General features: G+C 54.8%; 1 protein-coding gene across 1 annotated transcript; it reads right to left on the bottom strand.

Annotated features, from left to right (window-relative positions):
- Positions 1 to 255: 255 nt before the first annotated feature.
- On the bottom strand, positions 256 to 8384 carry IRF2BPL (interferon regulatory factor 2 binding protein like). Its single transcript, XM_081860895.1, has one exon. The coding sequence runs from the start codon at positions 3271 to 3273 to the stop codon at positions 1072 to 1074; it is 2202 nt and encodes a 733-aa protein (XP_081717021.1). The 5' UTR covers positions 3274 to 8384; the 3' UTR covers positions 256 to 1071.
- Between the last annotated feature and the right edge of the window lie 1969 nt (positions 8385 to 10353).

The raw sequence follows: 10353 nt of genomic DNA, 5'->3' as shown, positions 1-10353 counted from the left end.
GCAAGAATGGTGAATAGGAAATGCTTAGTCAGCAACTGTTCTGTCAATATTAAAAGGTGAAATGTAAGCAGGCACAGTGCCAATGGCTAGATATGTTAGATAGCCTCATTAGGTAAATCTCTAGTTGTGTATGTACAAATGACACAGAATAAAACGCAGGTTTGAAGCAGAATAGTGAGGTAATCAAAAGGGGCAACATATTTTGGCCTCCCTATTGTCCAACTACTGGGAAAAGAAAAACTTACTCAGAAACTATTAATATCAATTGAATTTATTACAATTTACTAAGCTCCAAGGCACATTACAGTGTTCTGTTAACTACAGAAATGTATAAAGGACAAACAGAGCAAGTTTTCCATGTACAGCAATTTTGCTCTAGTGTTCAAAAGCTTTCGTGCATCAATAAAGCAAAAACAAAAACAACATGAAGATCGAAAATGTTCAGGTCAATAGAAACAAACTGAAACATTTTTTTTCTTTACAAAGTTGCAAAAAAAATCCCACCCCTATACCACTCCCACCATTTTGCAAACGAACAAAAAGAAATTAAAAAACAAAACAAAACAAACAATAAAAGATGGAAAGTAAAAGTAAAAGACTAACACTCTGGGCTTTTAAAACATAAGCTGTCACCGTTTTTGTAGCATTTTTTTAGGCATCAACACTGGCCTTGGCAAAAAGAAAAGGTTTTTTTTTCAATTTTCTTATTTTAGAGAAGTGCATACATTTACAAAAATACACACCAGCAGCAGGTAATCGCTAAGGGCTATTTAACTGTGTACCTAGCCAACACACTGCCAAAGAAATGAGAAACAGGTATTATGTGGTAACCAAACAATATTATATTCTGTTTTAACAAAAACAAAACGAAAAAAGAACAGCTCTATCCTTCAAATGAAGAAGGGTACATACCTTTGTTTCAAAATATAGAAACATACGACGAAAATAAGGTCTATACATAAGACTAAACTTTTTGCAGTATTGTCCCGCGGGTTGTTTCTCAATATTCACAATTCTCCATCTTCAGGCGTCTGAAGGGAGTCGCCTTGGCTGTTGGGATTGTTTTGTTTTTTAAGGGTCTCTCTCCTTTTTCACTTTCACGTCCCCCGCTAAAATGGTCGCGATCTCGCCCTGCATAAATGCCCAAGGCACGTTGGAACCGACTAAGGGGCATTTCTCGCCGCTGGGGCAATAGACTTCGCCCGTGGCCCCCTGCGCCTTGATGCTCTCCCGGGAACACGGGAAGCAGAACTTGTGGCTGGGCACCGAGGGGCACTGCACGAAGTGCGTGTCCTCCAAGCGTTCGTGGCAGATGGTGCAGCACAGGGGTCCGCTGTTGGCCATGGGCGAGTCGGGAATGTTTTGCGGGTGCACTTGGTCCATGCCCGGGTGGGCGCTGGGCGGCGGGGGAGCCACCTGCAGGTTCATGTCCCCGTTGCGCGACGCCAGGCTGCGGCGCTGGCCGGGCACCGAGGCGGGCGACACGGGGCTGCTGCTGTTCCTCCGCGTCGACGTGGTCGAGTGCACCGAGCTGCCGTCTTTGGGCGAGTGCGCGTTGCCCAGCGTGTCGGCCACCGACATGAGCGCCGCCATGGGCGACTGGCCGTTCTGCGGGGCCGACTCGGGCGGGGTGGTCCGGTTGGAGTGAGGCCCCAGCGGCGGCGGGGGCGGCGGAGGAGGCACCCCGCCGAAGCCCCCCGCCGACATGGTGAGCTTGAGCGCCTCGCTCTGGCTGGCCATCCACTGCTGCCGCTGCTGCTCCTCGCTCAGCTTCAGGCCGCCTTCCGAAGCCGAGTCCGAAGGCTCCGGAGAGGCCTTCCTCTTGCGCAGGCCGCCGCCGCCGCCTCCCGCTCCGGGCCCGCGGCTGGAGGCCGGCCCGCCCGCCCCGCCGCCGCCGCCGCCGGAGGAAGAAGAGGAGGAGGAGGAGGAGGTGGGGGTCCTGGGCAGGCTGACGAGGGCGGTTGGCAGGATGGGGCAGGAGGCGTCGAGGTAGGGCTGCGGCAACATGTCGGCGCCCACCATCTCCTTGAAGAAGCGCACGGACTCGGGCAGCAGGTCGCCCAGCAGGCGCCAGTCTCCGGAGCCGTGCTTCTTCTCGTACTCGAGGTACTTGAAGCCCGACGACAGGCCGCGGCCGAAGTCCTTCATGCAGTCCTGGTACATCTGCTTGGCCACGCCCGAGGCGGAGGAGAAGACGGTGCCCGAGCCGCTGGGGTACTCGATGAAGAGCTTCAGCTCGTAGTCCAGGCCGGGCTTGGAGACGGCGTCGAAGGCGAAGACGCGGCCCAGCAGCGCGTGGTCCTTCTTGAAGCGCACCTCGTAGGGCGTGCAGCCGGCCAGCGTCAGCAGCGTGTCGCGCACCAGCTTGGGCTTGCTGGCCCACTCCTCGGCGCGGTTGCGGAGGCTCTCGCTCAGCTCGGCCAGCGCCTCGGCGTTGCGCTGCTTCTCCTTCAGCTCCCGCTCCTGGTCGCCGCTGCTCGACACCGAGCCGGGGCGCTTCCCGCACGGGTCGCCCGAGGAGGACGTCGAGGACGACGACGAAGACGACGAGGACGACGACGATGAAGCCGGAGGGCCCCGCGGAGGAGGCAGCGCCACCCCGGACGAGGCCGGCCCGTTGAGCAGCGTCTGCGGCAGCAGGTTGGGCGGCACGTTGAGCTGGGCGCCGCCGCCGCCGCCTCCTGGAGGGAGGCCGCTCACCAAGCCGCCGTGCGCCGCTCGCCGCGACGACGACGAGGAAGACGACGACGAGGAGTTGGGGCTCTGGCGGTTCAGCTCGGGCGGCCCGTCGTCGGGCGCTTTGGGGAAGCCGTTGGGGCCGCCCAGGCCATTGGGCATGCGGCCTCCGTGGCTGCCCGGCGGCGGCGGGTACTCGAAGCGGCTGCGCGGCTCGCTCAGTCCGTAGCGCTCCAGGCCCGACGGCGCTTTCGAGGAGGCAGCGTCCACATGGTTCAGCTGCTGCTGCTGCTGCTGCACGGCAGCCGCGGCTGCTGCAGCTGCCGCAGCCGCCGCTTCCTTAGCCGACAGCGCCACGGCTTTGACGCCCACGGGCGGCGGCGGCCCCGGCGATCGCCCGTCCTGGAAACAGCCGTGCGCCCGCTTGAGCTGCCGCGCGGTCTCGATGACGAACTCAATGCGGTCGGCGCCCTCGTAGTTGACGCAGCCCCGGCACACGGGCTCGCTGAAGTCCCAGATCATGGCCCACGGCATGCGCGGCAGATCGCACAGGTAGCACGACTGCCGCCGGGACGACGACACCTGCGCCGCCGACATGGCTGCTGGGGGACGAGGAGGGCGGCTTCGGGCTCTGTCCGGTGCGCGGGCGCTGCTGCCTCAGCCGCTAACCTGCTCCGGCCACCCTGCGCTGGGGGTGGGACTGGCTCCCGCTTTCCCGCTCTTTGGAGGGGGCGGGGGGCAGCGGGCGAGTGAGAGGCGGGGGGGGGGACCTTCCCTGCTTCTCCGTTCCTTCCTTCTCGCCTTCCTTTTACCTGGCCTGGCGGGAAGCGCTTCCGAGTCTCCTCGAGCGAGGGGCGTGAGGCGCGGGGAGGGGTTGGCTCCCCTCCCTCCCTCGCTCGCTCGCTCGCTCCCTCCCGCCTTCCTTCCTCCCTCCAGCAGCTGCTTCTGCCGCTTCTTCGGTGTCTCTAAGCGGCTCCTGCTGCTGCTGCTGCTGCTCCTCCTCTTCTTCTTTCGCGCTGTTGGCGGCGTGGAGGAAAGGGGTGGGCGAGAAGAGACGTCGCCGAGGAGGGAAGCTGAGCGCGGGGCGGGGGCACGGGACCAGCGGAGCTCCGCTACCTGCTGCTGCTGACCCGAGGTGGGTGGAGGAGGTTTTGGGGGAAGGAAGGACGGGTGGACAGAGCGGGGTAGGGACCAAGGGCGCCCCCGGAGCGAGCACCTCGGCGGTCTGGCGGCGGCGGGGTGCTGTTTTGGCAGGCAGGCGGGCGGGTGCGCGTGCCTCAGGTTGGCGGCGGCGGCGGCGGCGGCATCCTCGCGAGTAGCAGCAGCACCGCCGGCGCCGCCAGCTCCTCCACTCACATCCTCGAGCGCCGCTCGGAATTCGAATCGAGGGGGAAGCCGGAGTGTCACTCTGGGCTGCTGCCGCCGCCGCCGCCGCCGCCGCGCGTTCCGAGTGCGGCTCTGCCCCTCCTCCTGGCGCGGCGCTCCATTGGCCTCTCGCTCGCTCCGCTCCCGCGCTCCCCCCAGCTCGGATGCCACCTGGGTGGGGCGTTCACGTCACCGCCGCGCGCTCGCTCCCCCCGCCCCCAGCCTTTGCAGTTCCCCTTTCGTAGCACTCGCTGGCTGGCTGGCTGGCTGGGCAGCTCCCTCCCGCGTCTTCTCCTCTCCCCTCCCGCCCCGCGCTTCCTCTGTGTCTACGGACAGGGAGCCCACTTGTTGCGTGGAAATTGCGCATGCTCGGCCCCTTGCCCATTTCCTCCCTCCTCCCCTTGTGTGTGTACAACCGCTGAAGCGAGGCGAGCTGCCCCTTGGAAACCAAGGAAACTCTCTCTCACACACGCACACCGAAGGCTATGTTTGGAAAATTAAACACTGGCTCTTCCCCCTCCTCCGCCCCTCTCTTCTTCCCGTCTCCTTCAAGGCAGCTTCCCCCAAAGGAAAAACGCGGCCAGGAAAGCACATGGAGGAGAATACTATTGCGCCTTCCTGGCTGAGTTTTCCTGCCTGCACGAACGTGTCGGGTTGGGGGTTGGGGGGGGGGGTTGGTGAGGTGTTTTTGCCCTGTTTTGTTTTCCTTCCAGCTCTGGGCGGCGCTAAGTGCTCCTTCTAGGCTCTGGCAACGGCACAATTCGCTGCTGTCAAAATGGAAGGCGAATATGTAGGAGGATTTGGAGACATTTCCTTTGGTACCCGGAGGCTGGTCTGCCTTGTTTATAACTTACAGGAGGAGTGAGCTTGCTTGCTCGCTTACTAGGAGCAGAGCATCATTTTCAAAAAGCATCAAGTCGGAATGTTTCTCCCGCTTTGGATCTTCTTGTAATGACACACACACACACACAAATATTTTTGTCAATGCTGCAGCCCCCTGCTGTTAAGGCTGGGCTCTCTAATGCAGCTCCGTTTCAAAGAGAGACTTTTTTGAGTGAAGAACTTCGGTGAGATCTATCTGTAAAATCAGGGAGGCAGGGAGCATATAGTGTGCCCATTTCCCTGCATTCCACAGCCTGGGATTGCAAGGAACTGGAAGGCTCTCCACTGGGCCAAAGCAGGTGAGCGTCTCTCTGATGCTGCTTCTCCCTCGCCCGCCCCCCACCGCAAAGACCTAAGATACTGGGCCGCCCTTTTGCTTTGAAGTTGCCGCCCTTGCTGGCTCTGCATGCCCAAGCCCCTTTCCCTCAGCCAAGGCAAAGGGGTGACAGTGAGCCCGGCTTCCGCTCCCCGCAGCTCGCCGCTTTCCGTGCCTGCAGAGCCTGGAGCTGCTCTCCCCACGCCCCAAAGAACAATCCTCGTAAACTTTCCCTGCCGGGACTCGGGTTGCGAAGAGGCTTGCCTGCCCGGCGTCCCTGGGCAGGCTGCGATCCGCGTTGCGTCACCCACTCGCACTCCTGCCCTTGCAGAGTAATGAGCTGCCCGGGGGTGAGTCAACATTCCTCGGGGAGAAGAAAGGGTGCTATCCGCGGAGAAGCCGTAGGATATTATGAGCTGGGTTGGGATGGCTAACCCTTGCCTTGGAATAATATTTACTTAGCTCTTTGCTGAGGAGGGAAGAGAGGTGGGGGAAGCAACACTGAAAGAGCCTTTGTTTTTATTCAGAGTGCTTATGCATGCATAGGGCCACGCCCTTCTTCTTCATCTCAATCCAGAATTATTAGGGCAACCTGCTTCTGGGTTTACAAGCATCACCAAGGAGGACCAGAACACACATTCATTCCCCAGTTTGCATAGAGCTTTCAGTCACCCCTCCCCCCCGTGTGTGTGTCAAGGATTCACCAATCCTTGTTTGGGCTCTTGAGGAAATAGCCTTCTTCTGCTAAAATTAGCACCACTGTCTTTCAAGTATTACATGCTTGCAGTCAAGATTTAAGCTGCAGTCCTATATAAGTGCCTGGGAGAAAGTCCCATTGAACTTAATGGGCATTGCTTCCAAGGTGATGTATAAAGGGGCTGCTTTGTTATAGCACATTTCTTTTCACATTTACTCGTGAATAAACCCCACTGTGTTTAAAGGGACTTACTTACCAATAGTAAGTCCCATGGGACTGCAGGGGACTCGCTTCTAAATAAGAGGTGCATAGGATTGCACAGTCATCTCGAGTTTCAGCCCTCCAATGTTGGTCCTGCAACCTAAACTGCTAACTCAAAGGTAGCACCATTTAACATGGGTGAATGTCCAGTAATGGAAGCTGTGGGAAAGACACTAGGCACCAGCTCTTCTCTATCCAGTTGCCTTCCAAAGTAAAGGCTTTCTTTTGGGAATATCACTGCTATAGCCCATTTCATTCGCTTCTGGGTACCACCGCCTTCTCGATAAGTTGCATGGCCTAAAGTAGGCCCAGCCATGGAAAGGTCTGCTAGAGGGGGAAGTAGGCAACAGGAAGACAGGATGAAATCGGCTGGAATAGAGATTGGGTCATTGTAACATGTCACTGACATGGTCATCAAGGCAAAATGCTCGCAGAGGTCTCTCCCAAGAGCCTTTTCTAGCCTTTTACAAGGCTGGAATCTCCTTTGGGCTCTGTATTTAAGAGCCTGGTTTCTAACACACATCTCAGAATTCTGTCAAACGCAGTGGAAATCCCTTGACACAAGGTCAGAATCGGTGTGTTCTAAAGAAAGTGGATGAAAGCATTGTTTTGGACCACCAACAAAGTGTTTCCAAAGCTGCCTTTTCACCACCACTGCAGTGGAGTGGTATCTTCTGGACTGGAGGAATTCCGCCTGGATTCTCTGAGCGTGACCTTGGACAAGAGTCCAGGGAACGTCTGGCCGCCTTTCACTGGATGTTCCCTGGGTTGTCCAAGAAGAGCTTAACATCCCGGGTGCCAGCCAGCCAGCCAGCCTCTTGGCCCAGCTGGATGGAAGCAAAACTGGACCTGCGCCAGCTGAGTCCTGTTCTCAAGTCAGATGAAATTGGTTTCTGCCTGAAGGACTTTGGTGTGGCTGTAGGTTTCCTGCTGCACTTTCCCTTTCCTTTGACCTGTGGGCTCTCTGTCCATTGAGATTTCTGTGAAGAGGCTGAATGGGAAAGATGCCTAACTTTGGTTCTGGCCTGAGACTTCCACTTTCTGCTTGGCAGTTCTTGGAAGGGCCCACTCTTCGGCTGCAGCACTCTCTTGCTTGCCTTTCCAATTTCCATTGCCAGACAACTTCATGGTGAGGCACCCTCCGGATTAAAAGCACCCCAACCCCTCACTTGCCAAATAGAGCCCCTGGGGGAGGGGGTAACCCTCACCTCCCTGGTGGTATCGGCAGGTTCCTTGGATCCCCAGGGCAGCATGAGCAAAGCCCAAGTCGAAATCCAGCATGCCTTTATGAGGCCAACCAAAAAGGCCACAAAACAGCAAGCAAGCTTTCCATTTCTCCACAACTCTTCAACAGGCCAAGCAAAGTGTGAAGCAGGAGGGAGAAAAAGTTGGATTGGTTTTGAAGCTATAAAGTCTGCATTCATATCAGTTAAGATAGGAGTGGCGGAAGAATATCAGAATATTTTCAGATAAGCACTTAGAGAGCTGTATTTCAGTGACAGGGCAAAATTGCCTTCCCATGTACCTGAAGGTTCCTATTTGTTTTTCCTCAATGACTCATCAACCTTGATTTCCAACTTTGGGAGCATGCTGCTGGCACCTACACTGGAGACCCTTTATCTTCCTTGGAAATACCACCTCCCTATTTTTTTTGGGGGGGGGAGGGCTTTGGAAATAATGGTGATGATGGAATGAGAATGCCCTTGAACATGTACAAAGCACCTGTTCACCCAAGCACTGAATAGTGCAACGTCACACCCATCATTAATATATATTTGGGTTAAGGGGGGATGCTTCCAGGTCACAGGCAGTACGTCTTGTTGGAGGGTTTAAGTCTCTTCACCTCGCTGCTTTAAAATATCATGCCCCCACACCAGGCAGAGCAAACCTTCTGAAGGGCGAGGAGCTGGCACAAAGCAAGCACAGTTGGTGCAACAGGCAAAAAAGAAACAAACAAAAAAGCGAGGTCACACATCTCCAAGCCACCTTTACAGGAGCAGGGTTGTGGAAGCAGCGAGGGGTTCTCGGTTTATCAGCAGCTACCGAAGATAAAAGAGGAGAAACGAAGGAGCTGGGGTCACGTCTGCTTCCGAGGAGTCTTTTTGCGTCTTGTAGCCGCTGCTGGGTCTGTAGCTGTGTCCGGCCTCTGGGACATGCAGGTTTTAAATGGAAAAAGGAAAGCCCTCCGGTTCTTATCATGGGCGAAGGCGCGGGGGGGGGCATATTCCCCCCCAAAAAAATCAAGTAAAAAACAACAGCTTAACAAACTGACCAATTGCATCGCAGTAACTCGGTTCTGCCTCCCCCCGCCAACGTAAAGCCTCTCCTGCTTATAACATAAATCATGGCTACGCTCATGTTGCTTATTTAGCATTTGTGTAATCTGGGGATTTAAATAAATGAAATTAATAGTTATTAACAATGGGGCCATGCATCTGCCTGAATGGGTTTATAACACACAAAGAAAATCGAGGTTTGGCGGGGTGGAATAAAAGGAGAATAGAGTGGGGGGTAGAGGATGAACAGGGGGAGAGAGGAGCGAACGAGCTAAGGCAGCGGGAGCAGCGGACCCACAAAGCGGTTCAGTCCTTTGAGTCTCGGGTTTAGGGCTCCAGCTCGCCCGCAGACCCCACGTCGCCTGGCCGGAGAAGATCCAGCTTTGTAGGAATCAATCATCGCTAGAAAGCAAACTGCCCCCGCCAGCTCTTTCCCCACGGTGGAGCAAGGGGGACTCCTTACGAGCCTCTCCAAAGCTCCCGTTCATTCCCGCGTTGGTTAGCAGCAACTAACGGGAATATGACGATCACGGATGAAATATGGATCGGGGAGGGGATAGAAGAGTGCGCGGGCGGCGGCGGGAGGTGGTTGTTGTTGTTTTGGCGAGGTTGAGTTGTCTGCTTCAACCCAAACCAGCTGCCACCTTTCCAAAGCAATTAGTGACTCGAGGAAGTAGAAAGCACAATGCTCCATTAAGGAGTCATAAAACAAATGCACGACAGTATTAAATGCGTCTTAAGGAAAATATTTAATAAAAAAAAGAGGATGGGGGAAACAGGACGGCTGTCTTTGCTCGGTATATTGGCTCCAGATTTTCCGCATCGTCGTAAATTTCGGAGAGAAAAGATGCTCTCCAGCCTGTTGTTCCTTATGACACACACACACACACACTCGTTTCACATCTCTGCCTGGGTGCAGAGATCATTACGCAGTAGACCAGAGGCTCTCTGTTGGCTGTCTCCAAAAAAGGTGTCTTTCCATCTAATGGGGGCTTTCAAAACAAATCTCCCCCAACCAACCCCACCCCGCTCTCGAAATCCATAGCCAAGCCAGGTGAGTGTATGCATCTGACAACTGAGGTTAGAAGTTAGAATGAAGGAAATCTAGTCCACAAAAGGCCGCGCCATCATCGGGGTGTTAGTCTTGATGCTACCATCCTGCCGTGTTTTGAAACTGCAACCTCTCCCTCTCTGGAAACTAATGATAATAATAAAGCCACACCAGTAAGGGGCGCCTGATCCTGTGGTCCTAGGAGAGGGGGGCGGACAGCCCTTTCTATAGAGACAAATAGGTAGAGGGCAATTTCCGTGCAAGCCTATGGCTGTAAATAGAGACCCTCTGCCAAAGCAGCTGGTTTTGTTTTTCAAGCTCGGCGCGGGGAGGGTGGAGAGAAGAGTATGTGGTGGAGGGCCAGGGAAATGTGTTCCTGAATTCCACAAATGCTTCGGAGTAGGAACCAGTTCCAGATCGGTGTCAGATGAAAAGTTCTCCCCTCCGCTGCCAGGAGGTGTCTGTCAAAACACCCGAGTTATCCGCATAACAATTATGACGCCATTCTGTGTTTTTTAAAATTGCGTTTCATCAGAGGTGTTCCCTTGTAAACTGCACAGACGGTGTTTTGCATCGCTTAAAAAAAAAAAAAGATAACCGCTCAAGTATTGGGCCCCTTTCAGATTATAAACTTCTCTTTAAAAAAAGGTCTTCATGTTCTCTTTTCTGTTTTAAGTGGCTCCGATGCTTTCATCCCTTTGTTCCCTTCGCTCAGGTGACATTTTCTTTCCATTCACAAGTTGTTTTTTAAAAAATAAAAATAAAACAACACAAAACCAAGACTTATTTATTCCCTTCCCCTACACCCGCCTCTCCCCTTGAAACCTTA

Source organism: Podarcis erhardii (assembly GCF_964252035.2).
Source record: "Podarcis erhardii genome assembly, chromosome: 1".
NCBI classification, from domain to species: domain Eukaryota; kingdom Metazoa; phylum Chordata; class Lepidosauria; order Squamata; family Lacertidae; genus Podarcis; species Podarcis erhardii.
Note: the sequence above shows the minus strand (reverse complement) of the source record. Positions and strands in the feature narration are given on the sequence as shown.

Coding starts and splice junctions, on each gene's coding strand:
- IRF2BPL (XM_081860895.1), bottom strand. CDS start 3,273: ATGTCGGCGGCGCAGGTGTCGTCGTCCCGGCGGCAGTCGTGCTACCTG.